General features: G+C 41.8%; 1 protein-coding gene across 6 annotated transcripts in view; it reads right to left on the minus strand.

Moving 5' to 3' along the window:
* The window catches only part of ENPP2 (ectonucleotide pyrophosphatase/phosphodiesterase 2), a 58,627-nt gene extending 38,967 nt beyond the window's left edge, over positions 1 to 19,660 (minus strand). For 2 of the 6 annotated variants that reach the window (XM_050708757.1, XM_050708753.1), the window contains exons 1-8: positions 19,079 to 19,111; positions 18,681 to 18,783; positions 12,710 to 12,865; positions 10,419 to 10,544; positions 7,976 to 8,036; positions 6,661 to 6,758; positions 5,560 to 5,639; positions 4,276 to 4,395 (exon numbers count right to left, since the gene is read on the minus strand). In XM_050708757.1, coding sequence (XP_050564714.1) covers positions 4,276 to 4,395; positions 5,560 to 5,639; positions 6,661 to 6,758; positions 7,976 to 8,036; positions 10,419 to 10,544; positions 12,710 to 12,865; positions 18,681 to 18,783; positions 19,079 to 19,111 — 777 coding nt within the window. Of the gene's footprint in view, positions 1 to 4,275; positions 4,396 to 5,559; positions 5,640 to 6,660; positions 6,759 to 7,975; positions 8,037 to 10,418; positions 10,545 to 12,709; positions 12,866 to 18,680; positions 18,784 to 18,880; positions 18,981 to 19,078; positions 19,112 to 19,220; positions 19,339 to 19,523 lie in introns of those variants that run through there. The other 4 variants (XM_035556237.2, XM_050708752.1, XM_050708754.1 and 1 more) reach the window with 4 other exon arrangements.
* Positions 19,661 to 24,048: the final 4,388 nt, after the last annotated feature.

The following is a 24,048-nucleotide window of genomic DNA, read 5'->3' on the forward strand; positions in this document are numbered from 1 at the left end:
ATTATGGAACCGTAGATTCAACTGATAAATGTCCCAAAATGTAATATACATGATTATCTAGATGTATACCAAACATCTCCAGTAAGCTAAATTGCTATAAATTTTATATCTTCCTTGTTGAAAGACTACAATTCTTCTCCTTTATTTATAGCCAAAAAAATAGAGAGGCTGAGCAACACTTCAGTTTGCTGTGCCATACGCAACACATAATTACCAGGTTCTCCCTTTTTTTGATTACTAGACACATGTTCACACAAACAATGCAAACAAAGTTATTCAAGATAGCTGTCGAACTGCCATTGAAAACCTGCACAAAAAATGCAGCACCTCCCTACTTTTAATCTTCCAGGAATAAACAAGTGCCCCTAACTTTGCAAAGGCTGCCCAGTACTTGTTGCATCACCAAAGAATCAGCAGCGGCACACCTCAGGTCAGGGCCGACGGGAGGGACAGCTCTGAGGCCTGGCCCTCGGGAACAATTGTGCAAACACACTCGCCGGTCAGGGAAGGAAATTCATGTTGGGAGCAGAGGTTGCACAGACACCCACTGTGGCTGAGAGGGCAATTCATGAATGGGAAATCCCTTCCATGCTTAGCCAGAGTTGGGGAGGGGTCATTACAGTGTTTCCCAACAAACATGTACAAGATTGGTGCAGGCATGCAGAATTAATTTGGCATGATGGAGCCAAATGTTACACTCCTGCACCATTTGCACTTTGTCTGCCAACAAGGTAAAAGGTGGAGTCATGACTTCCACATGCCTTACTCTTAATAGGACACAAACAAATTAAGTCTCGACGACTAAGCATTGTCTCCTGCCCATACAGGATATTTTGGTTCAAGAGGCCTATCAAATAATTAGATAGAATCATAGAGGCCTGTGGGTTTCTGAAAATAGTCTTATCTCCCCTAGGGAACCTGCTTTGGCATGGGGATTGGACCGATGATCTCTTGAGGTCCCTTCCAGCCCCTACAATTCTGTGATTCTGTGATCTTTGGACGCAAACTCAGGTAACAAGATGGGCAACATTCTCAAGGGGACTCTCTGTCCCTCACGAACTACAGTCCTCATAAAAATATGGTTTTATACCTGTCATCTTCTGATCTTGGGGAAGCCAAAAGATCATGAAAGAACATTAAGAAAAGCATTGCCTGTAGTGTAAGCTTAAGCTTGCTACATCAAATGAAGACATGAAAAACTACTGCTAAACAGAAGCCAAAGGCAGCTTGGGGGCTTAATTTAAGCACTTGACTTCAATGGTTGAAATTACTTGGATAAAAGTCTCAGTGTCATGAAATACGAGCAGTGAAGTTTGTTTCTCCTTTGAGAGCATGGGCCCTGATGTCCACCATTTCTGTGAGATGCCATAGCAATACAACAAGGAGTAGTTATACGACTGTTTCCTGTCAAACACTTTTGTCTTAAAAACAAGGTATTTTTAAGCTTGCGCAGTAAATCAAGGTTTAGTACTAAATCAGAAAGACAGGTTTCAGGAAGCCTCACCATCAGTTAGAGGATCTCAAAACACTTCCAAAGCTACCTTCTCCCGCCTTCTCCTTTTCCTAATGCTCTTAAAATTAATTTCTCGTAATTCCTTGCGTGGAAACATTCAGCTACTCATCTGCCAAACCCCATGAAATCACATGTTAATTTGGTTGCTTCCCAACAAAACACTCACTATAAGAACAATTTAAAAAAAAAAGGCAACAACAACACATGCCACACATTTTAACAAAGCTACATGTAGTAGGTCAGTTTCCAGGAGCAAGAAAGTATTTCAGGAATGATCAACTTTCAATGACATTGTCTTTAAGGCTGTTTTAGCTATAACATGAGGCTGGGGATCCCGGAAATTTTTTCTGCCTTCCTGGGGAAAATGAGTAGTTTTGGATAATAATTCCCAGTTCTGTGCCTCTCTGAAGTTGAGTACTCTAGTTTGAGACCCAAGACCTAAAAGGAATAAAAATTTGTGATATGCAGAAAAGATTCCCCTCCGTCTCCCTTAATTTTACTGTCTTGTCTTTGACTAACCAGCTATTTTTGGTAGTCTTTATCAATGTGATATTTAGATTAAATTATAAAAAGGATTTAGAAAGGGACTGTATCTTATCTACATACAGATGAGAGATTTTTTTCTATCATCAAGATTTATGCCCTCTGAATTTTAGTAGCTTATCTTCACACTTCATTTTGCTAATAAAGATATGCAAAACATGCATTTCCTCCGTGTCAGAGATGGGATCATTTATGTCATAACATTCCTGCAAGAGATCACCTGTCTTCTTACCCAGGCACTATGGCCACTCTATCTGGTTTGCCTAACTTACAGGTTCTCCTCATATTAAGTGTGTGGGGATTCAGTTATAGTCCTCCTCTATGCATGTGTTTCCAATTCTCCAAGGATATTTCCAGCTCATTACATGATCCCTGTGTTTTTGCATTCTAACGCTTCTTCGGATCAGCAGTTTTATTTTATCATCCTTACTTGTGTATGCAACACTCCCCCCTATCCTCTGAGAATTTTTTTTTTCCAGCGTATGGTCATCCACAGTTGTGTAACTTCCTCAAGCTCTTCTCAGCTGACATTTTTCATGACCCTTGTTTACAATCCAGAGTGACTGTTATTCTCTGCAACAGCAGAGGTGTTTCTAATGGGTGGGAGTTGGAATTACCCAATACTCCCCACTCAACACCACAGGTGATGCAATATACATAGACTTGTATTGAAATATAAAAGTATGGCAGCTTAGAGACAGAGACATTTGCACTGTCCCCAGAAGTTAGTTTCCCAATAATTCCTACCTAAATTTGGCCAAGGTAAGGCACACAATTAAACTTGCAATGCACAATTAAATTGCAGCTGCTTAACAAGTTGTAAAGCAGGTGTTGAGCCCCAATATTGTCTATGAGCTCAACGTCTGACTGAAGCAAGGGTGGCTGCCATTAGGTGTGCGACTGGCTGTAGCTACGATGGAGAAGAGGCTACCTCCTGTCGCCCCTTTCACTGCTCCTAGTTTTGATCCTGCTTCTTTGCTCACATCTAGGAAGATAACAGCCGGGTAAGTTTCTCATCCTCTCTTCTCCACAGAACCCATGCTAAAAGCTAACCCAGGTCATAGCTGTGCGAGGGAGTGACCATGGTCTGTTACTGCTGACTAATTTAACAAGAGCACAAATACCTCATTCTGGCTCAGCTACAGCCAGAGACAGCTGCCTGTCACACATCTGCCTGCAGCTCTAAATTGTCTTGTCTTGCATTTGTTGTGGACTAAAACCACATGCAGACAAATAACACATGCTTGCTAAGCCTAAAACCATCTGAGTAACTTCCTTTAGTCTCCTGGGATATTAATGTCTTAGTGATTAGGGAGATGACACTGATCACTTGAGCAAACATCAATGACACATTATGGCGTTCCCAATCTTCTTCCAATTTCTACCTCCCTTATCCCACTCTTTTTCTGTTTTAACTGGTCAGGAAGTTTTTAAACTATGGTTCTCCAAGCAATCAGTGCAGTGATATGTTCACGCACTTTGGCTGCTTGCAGGTAAAACTTAGTATTTTAACATAAACCCATTTTTGGTGGCAGCTTAAAGCAAGCCACCACAGCATGCACTACTAATGGAGGAAAGCCCAGCAGAAGCAAAGGGACCTTTTCTTTGAAACCTTAGAAAGAGGCTATTTTCTTGCCCAAAATAAGGATTCGGAGCTGGAGAAAACCGATTGCAACAATAACCTAAGAGAGAGAGCCCCATTCAGCCACCATTGCTGTGTTCAAGGCAGAAATTAATTCACAAACTTCTGTGACCTCTGCAGCAAGTCAGGCAACAGCGTTCACTTGTAGACTTAACAAATAATAATTATGAAGTTGTGCCATGCTGCTCTGACAGAACATTAATACTAAAACTGCCACAAGAACATTACTAGGACGAAAACCTGAGAAACCCATAATGAAAAGGAAACATTATGCCACGGTGATGAAAATATAGTAATTCGTGTTAAACTACTGCCTAAAGTGAGGGTTTTTCCTAGCCACATCTAATTTATACTTATCAACACAAGCACCCCTCCATAATCAATGGCTTTATTATTCTGAAAAGCAAAAGCCAACTCAAAATGTTACATTAAATTGATAGACACAGGGCCAGCCATGGGGAGATTAGGTACAAATTGTTCACAGATGTATTTTTTTAATTATTATTATTGGCTACGTTCCACAGCACAGGGGGAGGGGAGGGAGGAAGGAGGGAGAAGGAGGGAATATGAAACTTACTGGTTGACCTCCCCACCATCTGTGATTGAATTTCTCTCGCCCTCGAAGACTGAAGCTGGCATCAAACACTGGGTCATACATCGAATTGCCAACGATTCCGTGTGATTCAGGATAGAGTCCCTTTGTGCAGAAGTAGATTAATTAGTAAAATCCTAATGCACACAGATCCAGTTCCCCATAGCTATCTGCAAATACTGCTAAATTATTTTAAAATAGGTGTCTTTGCAAATGCACACCAGAAAAAGTTTTAACTTTAAGATAAGCACATATAAAACTGACTGTAGCAACAAAAACAGCACGAGATGACTGAATTGTGCTAAAAAAAAAAAAAAGGCACAAAAGCTTCTGGTACTGGACACTTTAAAGTATTTTCACACTGGTTAAAAGTTAGTTTGAGGTCAACAAAAGTAAGCAAAAAAAAAAGATTGATTTGAACTTTCAGTTCCTCATGAATTCCCTTTCTGGAAACAGTAATTCATTTTCTGGTAGCAAGAGTAACACTTTGCATTTGCATTTGATAATATTTTATCTCCACCAGTTCCTCTGTGAGATAAGAGTTATTTCTAAGAAAAAACCAAAGCAAGTCACCAAAATTGTGATATAACCCAGAGGCTTTGTATCACAATTTCTTCATCAGTAAAGGTGATTTAGGAGGTTTCTGTTCTTCTCCCTTTCTCTCCACCCTCTCCCATCCCCTTCTCTCTTTTGAGTTAACATTTGTGCAGAGGCTGCAGGAAGAAAAAGAAGGGAAAAAACGTGGCTGCTGCTTCGGGAGCACTGTCATAAGGTGTGTGTGCATCCCAGGGTGGGGACAGCCTGTCCACCAGCCGTGCCACCAGAGCACACAAGCGATGGCTCCTTTTCTGCAGAGCCAATGCAGCATCCAGACACACTCAGCAGCTGTAAATTTTAAGACGGCTGCTAAGACAGCCCTACTGACTTCAGCTACTCCGATGACGGAACAACTGCTGGTTGTATTCTGGGTAGGATTTCAGGGTTGTTTGTTCCTTCCCCCCCCCCAGAAAAACCATGACCTGTAATTACACAGCAGTACAAATAACTGCAAAAACAGGCATAAGAAAGAGCAGGAAAGTTGTAATGCTGTGCTTAACAGTGAGAAAATTTATCTCAGAACTTCAAAATACTGAAAAAAAATAAATAACTGAAGGCAGAAAAGGATAGACAGCAAAGCAGTTTTATTTTAAAAAAATCTTGTTTCCCACAACCCACATTTCCAATGAACTGCAACATTTTATCAACAAAAACTCCTTCCCAGGGACTTACAGTAGCAAGGGTGTACAAGTTGGGGAAGGTTTTTGTAGGGTAGACAGGCCTCATGTAAGGAGAATGCGTTCCACAAGATCCTGAAAAATCAATGGGGAATGCAAACATTAGCAAGTGAAGCTCTGAGACATGAAAAAAGAAAATACAGGGAATCATTTGTTTTAACTCGAAATGCTGCAGAAACTGGTTAAATTTTAACCAATTTAAATGAACGTTCTGCTGCTTAACATTGGCAAGTCTTCCCGCAGGACAGTGGTAACTGTCCTACTCACACACTTTGCGCTTCGCAATAAACAAGTGAAACAACGCAGCCAGCACTACAAAACCTGCTAGATTTCCATGGACTGTTTTCCTTTCTAAGCTAGCCTCCTTTCAGTGTCCATAGCCATTGGAAGTGTCTTGCTGTTAAGTAAAACGATTTGAGAAATCACAGGCTAATTTTAAGTGACAAATATACTAAGGCTGGAGTTTCACAATAGGCTTTGGCCACAGCTCCACAGATGGCTACACAAACACAAGAGCCAGCAAACACACACACGCAAACAAAAAAAACCACCACGCTTTTCAAGGGTATGGGCACACACACAAACTACCACACTATACTGAGAAGCTCAAATATACAGTGCCTCCAGTACACCACAAAAACCAGGACCCATGTCTTTAACATTTGTGACTCAAGTGGAACATTTTGCGGGTACCTCCCAACTAGCCTGTAAGAAGGCATGATACATATCACATTCTGAAGAATCATTTCTTTGCTGACAAAACCAAATTAACACCACTGATTCTGATCTGCAGTCCCCAAAGCAGCTCTCTCCCCACTCTTTGATTGTTGCATGCTGCTTTAGTCAGGGTGCTTCAAACCGCCAGGTGATATCATCTAAACCAAATGGGACTTCTGTCATTTTGCTTTTGGGGGGACAACACAAAAAACAAACAAAAAAATCTTTATTAGACCCTTGAATCAGAAGAGCCCTGCATTTAGCACAGCCCTTCTACCCACCAGCACCATGCTGACTTTTGTTGCTCAATACACAATGAAAACAACAGAACTGCAAAAAGATTGTCTTTCATGTATTGTAGTAAAAAAGATGCACTCACTCAATTTTTCAATATTGGGCATGACCTTGTTCCCTTTCTTCATATATGATGCACGGAAACCATCAACAGAGAAGATGATCAAAGGAGGACGAACAAAGCTGAAGAATAGAAGCAGCATGAACGTAAGTCAGCATTTCTAAATTATTTTTTTTTTTATTTCCACTTGCTCACTGAGGCTCCAGACAACTTCAAGTATAGTTACTACATGTGCTGTGTGTCTATAATATTTTGCTTACTTAACAGAACAGCACAAACTGATGATCTTCATGCTTACTAACATCCAGAGTTTGGTTGTGTGGTCACAGTTAGTTAAAGGGCTGAGTTCCAACATAAAAGACATTTTCCCTGAGCAGCCAAAAGCATCCAGCCCAAAAAGGCAAATGTTTACAGACAGAGATGGAGAAGAGGAAAAAAAAATAGTATGCATGAGTACCCACCCTATCACACAATCTGTAATTAAAAACCACGTTTTATGACAGCTGGTCTTCTCTCTTTACAAACAAAAGTCCATGTGGCGTTTTGTGTGAACTCCATGAGGCAGAAAACATTCTCATATACTAAAGATGATGGTATTTCATGCTATTTTATTGTACTTCTGTTTGCTACTTCTACTTGGATTTGAACCCAAGCAGGCACAGATGTGTCCTGGACAGACACGCCTGGGTCACCTGCTGCAGGGGTAAGAAGCTGCCATTGTCACCAGGAGAAGGAGAGGCTCCAATCTCCTCCAAACTATCTTGATTGCACAGACTGAGCTGCAACCCAACATGGCACCTAAGCAGATGCTTACCATTAAGCATAATAGTGAGCCAAATGGTTTCAGAATTTCTCATGTTTTCAGTGCTATTCCTGGGCTTGTTATTCTAAGTCAAGGTATATCCCCATTGTAATTCTGAAATCCTTTCACTAAGGAAGACAGTATTAATAATCCAAAATTCAGCTTTTAAAAATGACCTGAGCTGTGTTCATATGTGGCTCAGTCTGAATTTTAGTGAAATCAGGAAAAGATCTCCACAGTCTTCAAGAGAGTTTGGTTACTTTCCCTACACATTTAAGTGAAACAGGCAAACCCACCAGCAGGTGATCAAATGGCAAGAGTGCAGGCCCTCACACAACACTACTCATCCAACAGCTCAAAGACAAATGAGCTACAATATTATCAGCCCAATTGTACAAATGGTGAAGCGCAGGAAAGCAACCAACCCATAACCATTCAGCAAAGGCATTACAGGGCCAGTGCAGAAACATGATGTTCAGAGTGCTGGACCACTGGCCTTCTTGCACTTGGCTTTGGGGTTGCAAGCAAAACACTTACCCTGCTGGACATTCAGGAGTTTTTATTTCTTCACAGTCATCATCCACCCAGTGGGTTTCTCCTACCAGGAAAGTAAAATCAGAGTTTAAAACATATATATATATACACATATATATATATATGGACATAATATATACATAAGCATATATATACATAAACATATATATGGACACAGCTACAGGTTTCAGAGAAAATTTCAAAAAAATAAAGTCTAGCTCTTGCTAATGATGACCAAATAATGACCAGGTATCTTCCACAAAGCTGAACAAATGATCTGGTTATATTCTACTTGATAAAAATATCCAAACTATCACTGCTAGAATCGCCTCTTAAGACTGGACTTAAAAGTATCCTTTTGCCTGAGGGAAACAGTGGTAAAAGCTTTAGGCACAGTAGTCACGTTTTGTTTTGTTGTTGTTTTACTTATTATTTTCAATCTGCCAAAAAAAGGGTAGCGCTGCTTCAGGCTGTGAATTCATACCCTCCTTCCCACCAGCTCTGATGTCTTGGTGAGCTGCTTCAGCTGGCTAAAGACACAAAACAAAACACATTCTGTGGAAGAAAAACAACCCTAAATGGTTTCCAGCTGGTTTACAGAGTTGATCAGCTCATGGATCAGGTGAGACTCAGGCACAGCTAAAAAAGCACTAATGCTCTTTCAGAGCTACCTTAGTTAAAATTACTTTATGTAATCAACTATTTTCTTAAGGTTTTCTCTACTGAATGCTGACTATAGACTGGCTTATGACTTGCATTTTCACAGGTCAATTGAAAAACAAAGTATTAGCTAATGAGGTTCACTTCCTGAACCTGGCACTATTAAGGGAACTACAGCTCAATTAAAAGAACAAAATAAAAAGCACCATAGAAAAGATCTGCAGGAAATGTGTCCTGCAGCAATTCCAATTGACCATGACAGGAGGTGGAGGGACGATTTCCAAGAAAAAAAGAAAAAAACACTATCCTCAGATCGGCACAAGCACGAATAAAGAGGAAACTGTTCTCACATAACACTTATTCCTGTCAGGATGCCAGCGTCATTGAGATCATTTGTTATTAACCAATTAAACAAAGATTATGTACATTAAAGCAGAAGACATGTAAATTCCTCTGTCTTGACCCTTGTAAGAGGGAGCTCAAAAAAAAAAGGCAGAAACTGAGAACCATACTAGTATTTAAGCAATATCAGCCTTGGGTCTCATTGGGAAGGGGAAGAATGTACTCTGCAGGGACTTGCTGGAAGATGCATTATTTCACCTGGATTCCCAACAGCAAAACTCAAGTAAAGAAAATCCCATTTTCAGTGTATGGACCTGGACTATTACGAGTTTCTGAAGCTATGCAGTTAGCCGAAAGAGTGTGGAAGAAAAAAATTTCAAACCTTAAACTCTCCACCGTTAAAGTAAACCAAGAAAAGACAAAGAGTTAGCTGAGATACAATGCTAATTACCAAGCAGCAGAAGACCTGCTCAGAATGGGTGACACAGTATGCAAGGCAGGACATGCTCCAAACCATCAGGGTACAAGCTGAAACTTAAGCCTTCTCAGCCCATCAATCCACCAGCCAGAGCAGGTTGTATTGCAGACATTGTGTGCCTAGAAGTGATATGGTCACCTGGAGCCCGTGCCACCCACCTGAAAATTACAGCTGTCATATTCTTGCAACCTCTGTCCCACAAGAATCAAAGCCTACAGGTGTTGGCCCGAGTAGTTTGAGCAGGAGCTTTTGTAGTAGCGGTAGGAGAGGTTTTAGAGACAGAGACAACGTATCTAGGAATGTTAAATTCCTTCTGAAACCATCAGATACACCTGGCTTTCCCTGTGATGCAGACAAGTGCACCCAAACATTTCTGTGTTTTAAACTCGTCTACCTTTCCTCTTCTTGTTCTACCAGTATCTCTACAGGCAAAGACAACCTCTTTCTACTGTCAACAAATGAGAAGCATTCACCTCCACTAGTGTCCAAAATAAATCAGAGTCATAGAATGGTTTGCATTGGAATGGACCTTAAATATCATCTAATTCCAACCCCCCTGCCATGGGTAGGGACACCTCCCACTAGACCAGGTTGCCCAAAGCCCCATCCAGCCTGGTCTTGAACACTTCCAGGGATAGGGCATCCACAACTTCTCTGGGCAACCTGGTCCAGTGCCTCACCACCCTCAGAGTAAAGAATTTATTCCTTATATCTAATCTAAATCTATTGTCTTTTAGTTTAAAACCACTACTCCTCATCCTATCACTGCACACCTTGATAAAGAGTCCCTCCGCAGCTTTCCTGTAGGCAAAAAATCACAAATGTAAACCCCTGTTTTTCGTCCCTCCTCCCCAAAATCAGAGCAAAACAAGGAGAGGTTTCCTTCTTTAGAAGAAAATTCTTTACCCACAGGGCTGCCTTCTATCAGATTCAGAAAGATAAGAGGTAGAATGACCAAAGACGTACCTTTGCAAACGACTTGGTAGTTAGTACAACAATCTCCTCTACTTAAGCAGTCTTCAGAGCAGTGACAAGCATTGTCATCATTCCTGTTTTCTCCACAGCGATCTTTTGTACATTCCCAGCCCCGAGCTAAAATATTCACAAAGTAAGCAAGAATGAGAGATTATAATCAAAACAAAAAGCACTCACTCTAGCCGTAGTGATTACATCCAACCTCAAGTAGAGTAGAGTGTTAAATTTATAGCCCCATTTTAGTGGTTTCAAGACCTCTGAAGTAAGCATGTCAACCAGAAACAAAAAGGACCCTTGTGTGTCCTGCAGGTGCAGGAGGGCTCCTCCAACCACACACAAGTGCTTCTGCTACCCTCGGGTGTTGTACTCCAGGCTTTGTACAACCTGAATGCCAGAAAAGATGTGGAAAGGAAAAGTCAAGAAAGGCTCTTGAAAGATAAATGGAGGGCCTGGAACACAAAGTAGGAATGCTGATTTTTCTTGGGTAATTCATTCTTTTTCACCCAATTCTATTCAAGTCCCCAGTTCAATCAGTGGGAAATGAGAGAAAGATGAAAAGAGACTATGTGGATACAAATTGATGTTATACTCCCGTCGGTTCTTCACAGAGACAGAAGGAACTTTCTAATACCTCAGCGGGTGAGATTCAGCACCAGCTGCAAAGTTTGAAGCACTTCAAGGAGAAGCATGGCGCAGCAGCTGTAAAACACTCCTGCTCTTCTCATCTTGCAAATGAAGTTAGGATCTAAGGGCCTGTCTAAATTATGGCGTTCTCTCCAGGTCAGCACATTGCTACGCTTTAGAATAGGGCCTGAGAATATAAGCATATGGTTTCCCACATGTGTTCTGTCCCAGCCAATAGGAAACTGAAAAGATCACTTCAGTTAACATGCACCCAGTTAAAAATAAAATTAAAAAAAAAAACACACACACAAGCAATTTCTTTCATTCTCCATTTCTCCTTAATTTGGGGCTTTTTTTCCTATAAATATGTAATATTTACAGATTGTACATGTGATAATTGTCTTCATAAATGCTTGTGGGATTATAAGAAAATTTACACCACGGTTCTAAGTGCTATGCAGCTAACCATACATATAAATGCATATTGTACTCTCTGGACAGGAGACTGAGGAACTGAGAGTCTGTTCTTTGGGAGCAAACATCTTGCAATGTGCTGAAAGTCTTCAGAACCTCACATTCTACAGTCATTTACACTGGGACAAAACAGCATCAGTTTAAAATTCAGAACTTCTTGGCCTGGAACCAAACCATTTCTTTTATATTGGATTACAGAATCACAGTACTGAGATTTGGTACCATGTTATTCAAACAATATCCTTATAAACAGAAATGAGGAAGTTCTCTCAAACTCTCAAACATTGCCCATCCATGAACAATGATATTTTCAGTCATTAGATTTCTCTTCTGGCTGCTTAGTAAGTGTAATTCCTTGATAAAGCAAGGAAAGGTTTAACAGCAGAAGTAGAAGGCACCTGTGTCAACTCTGACCACTAAGCAAACATTCAAGGAGATAGGTACAACTAATAATTTAAGTGCACTATTAAGAAATAAAACATAACTCATGGACCTCTTTGAAGTTTCCCTTGCCTATGAGTCATGAAAAACGGAAAATGAACACAGTGCTGTATTTCCTTTCCCCAGGCTCTAATGAATTGAAGGTAAACGTTTTTACCAGTGTGTTATATGCACCCTGACATCTGGAAATCAGAGTCTGGAGCAATGGTAACAAACCCAGCCTGTCACCTCTGAAGGGACCTGCACCGCTTCAACACTCCCAGTTTCAGAGGTGCTTTCACAATGCACAATCCACAAGCGAGTGTGAATTGCCCTAATATTAAGTTATCACCTGGGAGAAAAAAAGGATGGATAACACTGAGAGACCAGCCTCCAGTCTGTACCATGGCTCTCTTCATTGTAACGCGGAGGGACAACTGGTGCCTGAACACTGATTATTGTTTGTAAATGAGTATCAGATCTCCTTTCCAGGTAGTACAAATAGTACCTTGCCTTTTTCTGCCCTAGAAACCATGGCAGAAGCCCAGCAGTGAGGAGCAATAGGTGCATGTCCCTACTGCTCCTTGTAAGGACACGTGGGCTGCGTTATGGGCTAAGCCAAGCCTAGCCGGCAAGGCAAGGCAAGGTTAGGAGGAGACACAGGTTACAGCAGGGAGCACTGTATTATAACAGCCAGTCCCAACTGCTCGCATAAGCCAGGCGTCATCAGCACCTGCCAGTGCAGGGCAGGAGACCCATCGTACCTGTCTTTAAGCACAGCTCATCAAAGTCGAAGCAGCAGCTGTTGTAGCTCTTGCACAGGTTGTCACAGCGGCAGCCAGGAGGCTCTGCCTCTTGAAGTTCAAAGCATCTGTTTTTGCAGGAGCCAGAGGTACTGATCCAGGGGGAATCTGACAGGACTGTGTGGAACAAGAAACAGGGCAACATCTGTCAGACCAGCAGCGGTGGGACAGGTGGCTCAGCCCCGAGCCACATGGATGAGTGAAACCTTAGCTGCCTGCTTAGGGAGAGGAAGGGAGCGGGGAGAGGGGAAGGGTTGCTTGCAGAAGCCAAAATATATATATATATATATATATATATATATATATATATAAAAGATTAAAAATCCAAAAAGGCAGCTCTTTTTTGAGGGAAAAGAATGAGGAAGCAGCATGCTGTGATAATGTCCTGCAAAGAAATGGACCTGGCTTTACCTCTATAACAATCAAGAGATTACTAGCAGAAATGTATTGAAGTCTCCAAGGCCAATTCCAGGAGCTGCAGCTATTCCTCAGAAGCAGGCCTTTGTTTTCAGAAACCAAGTGACATTTTCATGGCTGGCTGGGCAGTTCGCATAGTAAAGGACTGCAATTAATCTACATGCAGTCAGCAGGACTTGGTTTGCTCTACTCGAAGGTGCCAAATCACTGTCAAGCATGAATGAAAACTGTAAGATGCTCTATAAGTTAATGGAGAAGTAAAGCACAACTTTTTGGTGGACTTCTGCAGAGCATTAAACTATAAAATTAAACAAAGTACAGAAGTATATAAGTATAAAAGAAGACAATGTATTTGATGTGTATAACTAAATGGAGGACTGCCAGTCTGAAAACCATGAATAATGCATTAGACTTCAATAACCAATTAGTAAGGGCCCTTATTGTCAGAGCTGGTGTGTACTTCCCTGCTATTTTCTCAAAACTTAGTATCTTATACATTTTTCTTATCAAAGAGTCCTACACAGAAGCTTATGTAAAGCAGGAAGGTTGTGTGCTACTCTCTATGGTTAATGGCATTTTATGAAATAAACTGAGATGAATTCATGTTATTCTTTAAAAGCAGAGGTGTTCCAAGGAATATTTCACAATGACATTTGTTCTTTGAGACCTATTAAAATTAAGTCTTTGAAATTGTCTTAGAGTTTGTTTTCTTTTAGACCACGTTTTGGTTTTGGCAAACCTCACCATGATTAGCTGTATGATTTTAAGAGAACTGATGCAATGACACTTTTGGGAAACAGTTGCTCTGATCTTTCTTTCATGTATTTTTTCCCTACTCTTTTACATAGCTGAAAGTTCAGTCTCCACATAAACCGAGGAAAAATCTCTTTCCAAACATGATGACCTTATCCCAACACTGTAAAAATGGCTGGGAAAGAAGATGGAGGGGAAGTCTGGAGGTGACATAGCTTATATCCTACCACTTCCCATCCCCAGCACTACTGGTCCATTTTTTCCCTTGGAGTGGTACTGGCACCAGCAGTACCAGCATAAAACACTTCAAGGAGCAAACTGGGCAGTAAATCAACCCTACAGCAATATAATGGGGAGGGAGCAAACCTACAATGGCTGCAGCCATGGATCATGATAGTAGCAAGGCACATTCATATGACTTCTGGAAAAGGTAATGGTGGGCAACTGTGTCTCTCTGCTTTTGTTTGACTTTCAGTCTGGTGAGCATTGCTAAAAGCAAGTACCAGCATAGCCACAGTGAAGTTTCACTCTGCAGGTACATACTTTGCAAGGATGCTTTTAAAGAGCCATCAATATTCTGGCCATCGGGAGCTCCTAGGGGCTAAAGGTGGCTTATCTATGCTGGCAACACACAGACCAGTATTTTTTTCTGTCACATAAACAGGCCACAAATCTACATTAGAAATTAATCACATGAGAATTGTTTCAAAGTATGTCAATGCTCACATTTTCAGAGAGATGTAGTCTTGCTCCTTATTCTTAAGGACAGCTGCTTTGTGCCAAATGCTCCTGAAAATCTGTTACTAAAGAACACTTCTGTTATTTAGTCTCTTCTGCTACTTTCCCTTTGGAAGCCAGGTAACATATAACCACAGATCTAGTAAGCTGCAAATTTGAACTCAAATGTATTACATACAACCACAAACTATATATTCCTTACACTGGCATTGCCCTCTTCATTTCGAAGGAATGAGAGGGAGACCATTTCAGAAGGTCAAGAAACACACATCAGCATGTGTTTAGGAAAAAGAAGGTGTAAACCTGACTGCAGATTACAGAATAACAGTGTCAACTGTATTTCAAGGAATGTCCACCTGTTGTAAAGTACAAATCATTTATCAGGAAACCACTGGAACAAATTGCCTACAGAGGCTGTGCAATCTCTGATCTTGGAGATTTGAAGAACAAGTTATATACCAAGATCTGTCAGGAGCACTTCAGAAATAAATGCCCATGTATTGGGATATAGAGAATGTCTACATAGCTGGTCAAGCTCCCCTCCAGCTCCACTTTCTATGACTGCAAGTAGGGTTTCCATTTCACATAAGAATGGTTTAGCCCAGCTCCCTTATTTGCTATTTTTTTCCACATCTTCTGGCATCCTCTTTATTAGCGATGTGACAAATTATCCCAAATTCCTTAGCAAATTCAAGTTATACCTCCTAAGTCAATGCAGGACACCTTCCACATAGCAACACAAAAGAGGATGTGGTTTAACTCCCCTGATCTCTGAATACATTAAGATCAATCCTTTGTTTACCACGACTGACCTTGCCTTTGCAGCCAGACCATGATTTTCAGGTCGTGCACAATGCCATGGCATGGGTACTGGTGCATGTAGAAGAGTTGGAAAATATATCATCAGGAGCTCCATTCATGGTGAGCATTTTCAAATTCACTGAAGACTTTGTACAGAACAAACTTACACAGTTTCAAAATACTTTTCTAAATTCCTGCATCCCTCCACAGCTCTTGCAATCAGACCTGCCTCCATGCAGCATGCAGAGGGGCCTCCCCATGGAGATCCTCCCCTCCTTTTTTAATACGTAGAGCTTTTCATATCCTTTTCCATGCCTTTTTTTTTTTTCTTGCCACTAGGCTCAAAGTAACCATCTAAGTATTATCTCTCACATCATATATTAGAGAAAAAAGTTATATAGGGCAATACTGCCTTCCTGATTCAGACCATGAAGGTTATTACAATTCCATTGTAAATGTGTTATATTCACCTGGGAATGCACCATATCAAACTACTTGCTCTGATTCAATCTAATTACATCATTAAAAAATAATTATCAACTCTATGTACTTCCAGTAGTATTTCAATTGTAGGGCTACAAAATACAGACATGCTTACACAGCCATTATAGGAAGGAGGCTACCTGGTAAGAGTATGCCATTTGGGATCCTATATGGAACCTATGTGGATCACCTAAATACCTACATAAAATACCTAAAGCACCAGTTTTGCTATGTAATATTCAAATTATGAATTTGCATTTCACTTTTCCATTATGTCATTGCAGTTAATAAAGTTTCAATGAAAAGTCACTTAAGGAAAACAAAACAATTCTAGCTGTTCCAAGACAATAAATTCTGGGTTTAGTGTCACGCTTAAAAATGCAGTGAGAAGGAACAGAAAAACATCAATGCTTTTCCTTCCAAGATTGAAGCTATCATCCTACCATGACTAAGGAATATGCTTCAGGAGACTGCTAAAGTCATTTTCCTTGGAAGTATTTACCAAGAAGTCTGGAAGGTTCATACAGTAAGTAACTTACAAAAGCAAAGTTATGAAGAACAGCAGCCTTGGTACTCTTAATTTCTTTTTTTTAAAGACTTGAAGTCAAAAAATTGTTTATTGGGTACAAATATCAAACATATCTATACGCTATCAAAAGAGATCAAGAGAACTTTTTAGGCATGATGGTACTTCTTTGACATGCATGTATAATGAACTATGGAAAACAAAATAAAACACCGGTTTGACTCGTAGAGGAGTTCTATACTAGATAAAAACTGAAGTTCGCCTACAATTATGGCATACCCCTGTAAAAGTAACAAACTGGTAATATACAGCAATGGTTAGTAAAGAGACAGAGTTTTGCCAGCACAAAATAATTAGTTCTAGACACTAAGAAACTTGGAAATAAGCCAAGGCAGAGTGAAGTTGAAAAAGAACATACAGCAATCTTTCATTCTGGATAGTTCACAGCACTAGGCTTATGATGAAGTACAACTGAAAGTCATGCAACTACACGAACCTAATGCCTAAAAAAAATTCTTTGATCACAGTGCTTTAATTTTATTTAAAAAGACACCTTTCTAGCATAACAGTTTACTTTCTTCTTCAGACAGATGTAGCAATAATAATTTATTCTTTGCTTTCACATCCAATTTTTTTTACTGCAATAAAAGTAACCAGGCTTCCCAAATGCACAAGGAAACAAAGAGTAACAGAGGGTTTTGTCCTCATTGTTGCCCCTTAGAGTGGACTACATCAATGCCAGGTTCTGGTTCAATCTCAGCCATATTCACCTTTTCAATAGACTGCCCCAAAATAACCCACATCTCCTGCCTTTTGGGGAGATATCCTGTATTTCTTACTATTCTCCTGGGATGGTGAGCTACTGGAAACAGCACACAGCTACTGTTCCCAGCCCTGGTGGCACTGAACGGTGCTGGTGGGCTCAGCAGAGTTGGCAATGTCGAGCTGCAGTGAGTCCCCAGGATTGGACCTTTGGGACTTCGGTACAAAGCAGCCCTGCCCTAAAGCCTGCACAGTCACCATCAAAAGCAAAGCAATCGACAGCCAGCTGTTGAAGACATGAAATGCAAATCCTTCATGTCACTACTACACACATCACCCAACCGCTCTAGAGTTTATGTACTAGAAGATAAAATTAGTAATACATTTGATTTACGAGCAAATTTGTTTTGCTGTTATATAAATACCAAAAACAACCACCAGTATCTCTTCAGTTACCTAAAATGCTTCTGCTCAGTGATCAGCAACCCCAACTGTGGCTGTGATTAGACACTAATTCTCATGAAAGACAAGGAAGGGGAGGACACACATTTGTTACCAGGCACACAACAACCTCAGGACACCATAAAAGAGTTTACAATGAAAATTCACAGGCTATCATTACAGATGGGTATTGCATCCTTTTCACTTCGGTTAAATTAACCGGCTCTAAGTCAATGACCACAGGTTCCCTTTCTCCTGCCGAAGGAAGGAATAGAGACACAAGTCAAGCCTACATTCATTTTATTTTTTAAGAAAAAGGACTAGTATTCCATTTTATATATTTTTCTACTCGGACTATGCCTGAGCTCACAAAACCCTACACTGCCCCAGAACATGAACAACAGTCCCTTCTGTGGCATGTTCTTGCTTTCCTCCAAAGGCAAACAGCCGACCCCTGACAGCACATCTGCTGGCGAGGGACGCGAACACCTGCTCGGCCCTCGCCGCCGTCAGATGTCTGCCGTCTACTGTTCACAAACCAGCATGACCTCAGGAGACGCAGAAATGCCAAAAGCTTTTCTCACCAGCGCGTTCTTGAAAGCATTACTCAAGATTAGAGAAACCGCTTCAATAGCTACCAAAATGCAACCAGCACCCTTAAAGCAAACGGGGCATTTCTGTTAGTTCTAGAGGGAAACCGCACGCAGCACAAAACTTCGCAAGCACAATGAAGCAGCTACGGAGACTGATCTCGGCGATACTGGTGGCGCTCAATCTGAAAATAAGCTAGATTTTCCATAGTCACATGCACACAGAGCAAAAGTTTAAGTAAATAGGAGACCTATAGGTGAGTCCCAAAGGTCAACTGACTCAGGCTCAGTGAGTTATTTCTTCTCTATATCCTAGAGGTAAAAGGAACAAGCAAACTACTGTTTTGGCGTAGGAGTGGTTTCTAACCGCCGTATATAACATAAGGGTATTGCGATGTACAATTTGCATCCGTTACTGTACCTGAGACTGGGCCCTCATCCCATTCTTCAGATCTCCTAAAGCGATTTGTTGTAAATCCCATGCAGACATTTACTCCAAAGGCAAAAGCAAATAAAGATATAACCTGCAAAAGCAAAACAGCAAAGTGATCAAACTGTGCAAAAGCCAGGACTTCCAAGCTACGAGCGTTATGATTAGAAGGGCAGAGACGGTCCCTGTACATTCGAGCTCCCCAGCACTGCAGTTCCCATCACTGGAGCAGCAGCTGACAGTCACCGTTTCAGAGGAGCACAAACCAGAAGGGGGTTATGAATAAAACATCTCTTTCTGAAGCTGAAACGCTCCTTTTTGTAGGACCTTATTCAGGAGAGACGGGCTACTCCTCCTCTAAAAGCAAACACGCTCCTTTCCTCCCCTACCTGGTGTAAGTGGAAGCAGCCCTTCTTAGCCATACTAGAGGATTCTTGAAAAGCCCATGCAGTACCGTCCCTTTTGCTTTATAGTGAGCACAGAGCTCTGTTTGCTCTGGGAGTTCGGGCTATTAGCTACAAGTAATCCCACCTGGTGAGGTTGACAGGCTCGTGTGATTTGTCCAGGGGGTGATTTCATCATGTTTCACTCACAAATCGCAGCTCCGAGTGCAAGAAGCTCCAGGCATCATCCCTCGCTGCGCCCTCCCCCCAAACACACACACGCACGCTTTTATGTGGTTTCCTCTGGCAAAGCAGGGCTTTCTTCTGTTGCTGCGGCCAATAGCTGTTCCTGCTCATTTTATTCTTCTCGCAGAAGTAACATGGGTAAAAGAGAAACCAAATGTGTCTCCATCTGGCTCAGAGAAGAAGAAGGGGAGGGGGGAAAGCTCACCCAGGCTGTGAAACGAAAATAGCCCCAACGCCATCCTCGAGTGGCACAAAACGTCGCAGGCATTTCTGTGCGGTGGGACGAGCACAGGGCAGCAACCTGGGCACTGTTCTCATGCTGCACGGTCACTGCTCAAGTTCCTGGCTGGGTTGCAGAACCGAGTGCCCCAAGCTGAGGACGTGCTGGGAGCACGGGGGTATTTTTACAGCTCTAGCCTCCTGCAAGGCACAGAGCGATGGAAACGCACGGTTTTATCGGAAGAGCTGGAAACCGCAGCTTTGCAGAAAGGAAAGGAAGCGGCACGTTCCCTCTGCCCCACATTTTCCCATTTTCATCAACGACAGCAGAAAGCTCAGCTGTTCGGATAAGTACTTCTATTTACAAAGCAGATGATAATGTTGAGCACAATTATGGTTGAAATCGGCGGCTTAAATATTGTTTGCCAAGGCAAATTATTTACCAGTGTAGTTCGCCACTTTTTTGTCTGGTGAGAGCTCCTTTCATCAAAGTATTTACTAACAATGACATTTAAAGGGACAGAGTCAGGGTTGGTAAGCCTATGGATGGGCTTTTCACTTCCCCTGGGACCTTGTCATGTTGATACTGGCATGAAGGAACATGTTATAATTTTCTTTAAACCATCTTGCAATATCAAGCACATACAATTCGGAGCTTTGTTGAGAAGTACCTTTTACCTGCTGCAATATCTGTCCCTCCCCACTAAGTAGCTTTGCAGGGCAGAGGCTCCTCTTTCTACCCACATCTCATCTGCCTGCCACCCTTGGCTAGGAGCTGATCCTTTTTTATGCAATTTCTTAACCAAAGTGGCTCCCTTGTGGAGCTGCATCTTTGCACTGCAAGCCTCAGGGAAATGCAATTAGTCTGGGAAGACCTCAATCTTAGCTATACCAGGACAGTGTATTCCTCTCCTTGCACAGAGCAGGGGTGTGAAGTCAAGACCCATCTTCTGATGTTCACTTCATCACTAGCTCAGTGGAAAATGAAATAAGCAGCTGAAGTATAGGTTGCATTGTGTGCTGAAGGCAGATTTTTCTAGGGAAAAAAAAAAAAAAAAGAAAGACACAAAACTGCACGCTGTGCACAGAGGTCTAGAGAAAAGTAATGACCACAATTTTTACTAGAAGTTCCTATAACATTATTCACTCCTAGCATCTGGTATATCCTGTGATTAAACACCTTCACCCACTTACTAGGTAAGTACACTAGGTAAGTGCATGACAGCAGCAGAAGGGAAACCAAAGGTGTCACACTCAGAATTACACAATGGTGTTACATATCTCAGCTGATGAAGTTCACAGTTTGACGGGCAAAGCATGAGAATCAGCAGACTGAGCTCTCCTCCAGCCTGGGACCCTCAGGTCACCAAGTGATCCAGGCAAAACACAACTGAGTTTTCAAATCTAGTTACCAATATTGAGTGACCAAGCCAATATATCCAATCTCAATTTCAGAGACGCTGAGCCCTTACAGCTCCTGCATATCTTCCTATCATGCAGGTGCTCAGTTCTTTCAAAAGAAAGTTCCTACAGAAGTTTAAAATGACCACCCAGAAAAATGAAGCAAGAAACAAAACCAAAACCTACAGCAACATAGACTTCTTCTACTGAATTTAAAATACACATTTCATTTTTTTTCATTCATATAACATCTCTGGAGCTTGTAAACTGCACGATCTCATGTTAACAGAGCTCATTTTAAGTGTTCTGGTCTACACTACAAGTATCTTATATTATTTAACCTCCTCCATAATATCCTTCGAGAACTATAGACGACAATGACTCTGAAACTGCTAATATTTTTCTTATGTGTTATGTAAGACACAATTTCCAGTAGCTCTGAACTGACCACATACTCAGATGCACAATCATCTTTTTGTAACAAGGATTCTGCCCCAAGCCACCCCACAGATGCACAAGGAACTTATTAGCATAAACAAGGTTTAATGATTTTGTTCAGGGAAAATTTCACTGCTGGGATCACTGGCAATTAACTTTTTAGCAATTAATTGCCATTTTACTCATCAGAAGAAGAAAGAATAAAGTAGAAATAATGTGTTCCTGACCCTTTGGTCATGCAGTTCAGTACAAGTTTTAGGGCTTGAATTAAATGCTTTAAAAAGGAATTTTAACGAGATCAACAGAAGATGAAATGCATCTTTCTCAATTATTGTGCATAAGGATTGGCCTTTATGGCTGTTAAATATATATGATGGTACCGATTATTATTTAACTTAGAATGCAAAACTTCCATCCAGCCACTAGGTGACACTTTAAATGAGAAGTTCATGCTGTGACATTTACAGAGTTACAAGAATTCCTCTTCTACTTTTCCAGAGTTAATAAAAGAAGGGCAATATTTGCAGTCTTGTATAAAATCAAATTTTCTTATTTTTTTTTAATGGGAAATGAGAATGCAGAGAAATCAAGTATATTGGCTGAGTCACAGGCTGGGGATGGAGTAGGCTCTAACAAAATGAGCCTTTCTAGCTCCTTATCTCCACATTGCATTGCTGGGTGCAGCACATCAGCCACATAAGGTGACCAGGGTGAAAGTTTCCAGTATCCTTGATAGCAACATAAACTGCAGGAAGGTGAAGGACTTTGCCAAAATGTCTCAAAGCTCTCTTCCCATGTACACACCTTCCACATATAGTTGTGGCCAAGAAGAAAAGGCTTGTCAGGTAGATGAAATGTCAACTTCACAGAACAAAACCTTTTGATGAACTAGGAATTCAGTTGCAAAACTCAAGCAGTATCCATGCTGAGTGCCCTCAGACACAAGTACTGTGAAAGCAAATAAGCCTCCCTAGGCTTATTTGCTGAAGCAACCCTGGGAAGATGTGGGCACTCACTGAAAGCACCCCAAGACTTTTGGGAGGGAGGGTGATGGCCTGTGATGAGCAGCCCCTCAGCAGAGACCAGCCTGGGATGCAGGAGCCCGAAACTTGACTGCACACTCCCACAGGTGATAGATTTCAAATGTCTGGCAAGATGGCTTGGAAAACAAAAACATAGAATGCGATCATAAAGAGTAGGTGAGGACACAGATGTTTATATGGATATGTAAAGGGGGAAGCAGGGTGTAGAGGAAAATAAAATATTAGCAGACACAAGGGCCAGACTGTCCCTTGCTTGGGCTGTTGACATGTGAGGGTTACAGAAGCTTCTGCAAGGATCTTTTTTTCTTACACACACAGAAAAGCTGCATTTTGCCAAGGTGGTGACCTCTGTGGTGGAGGGCACAGGATCAACAGGTGAGGGGCCACACCAGTCTGCTGCTACCCCTTAAGACCGGGAAGACCCACAGCCCAGGCTGTGCTCATGAAAGTACCTGTTTATGAAGTGCCTCAGAACACCACCCGCCAGTGCCTGACAGCTAACGAATACCTCTGCAATTATCTGTCTGATTATCTGTCTGCTCATCACTGCCTGAGGAGAAAGGTATGCAAACCGTATTCTCAAGTGCAGCCAAGGAGCGGGCTGAGAAAAACTTTCTAGGCCAGAAAGATCCATAAAGGGGTGCCAGACCCTCAGGGAGGATCACGGACGAATTAAAGTCTTCAGAACTGCAGCTTGCCGCAGCCCAGCCCCTGAGGCACAAGGTGCCTTAGGCACCTACAGGCCCATCAACATTTCTGAGCACCCCTGCAGGGTTCACGGGGCTGGGAGCTGAGGGCCTGAACCCGTACAGAACCTCACTGAGGACGACCAGCAGTGCACATCGTGTCCTCCTCACGTTGCCCTGCTGGGATAGCTACCAAACGTGAACCACAGGTGGGTTGGGTTGGGTGCCTGTCCCAAACTGAGCCTACACATGCTGCCTACCCTGAGACTGAAGAAGAATCACTGGCCAAAGGGGGGATCCTCATCCCTGCTCTGCTTTACTCATGTAAAACTCTCACATGCTCACTGGGATGAGGACTGAAACACCAGTGGTGGCCTGGTGAAAGAGGGAGGGCATAATGCCATACAGGAATAAATTCTCCCACACCTCACATCCTCTATGACAGCTTCAGTGGCTGTGGGCTTGGTGAGAGCACTGCAGGTCCTGAAGCTGCCCGGGATGCCCAAGAAGGGATTTAGCTTATGTGTTACACACAAGCAAAGCAAGGTTTATATCAGAACCACATCTTCTGTTGTAGCAGCTAGATTAGATGAAAACCAGACAAGTTTTCAATGACCTGTAGAAAGCTGTGTGTGCTGAGAGCCTGGCTCTCCTTCCAGCAGTACTGCAGCTAACAGACTGGCTGGTCCACCACAGGGTGTTACACCTCGCCCTGAGAACCACACGTACAACTGCAATAGCATTAACGCTACCCCAACACGCATACTTTCATCATCTTCGAAGAAGCTAACATTTTCTGAATTCAATTTCTGGACAATATGATTATTACGAAGCAGCACAAGTACTCTACTAAAATGCACTGGGAGTTCATAACTACATTTCTTAAGATAATCAGATATAAAAATTCTAGCATGCAGCAGAATGAAAACTGTTCTGCGATGAA

This window comes from Cygnus atratus, chromosome 2 (assembly GCF_013377495.2).
Source record: "Cygnus atratus isolate AKBS03 ecotype Queensland, Australia chromosome 2, CAtr_DNAZoo_HiC_assembly, whole genome shotgun sequence".
Taxonomy (NCBI): domain Eukaryota; kingdom Metazoa; phylum Chordata; class Aves; order Anseriformes; family Anatidae; genus Cygnus; species Cygnus atratus.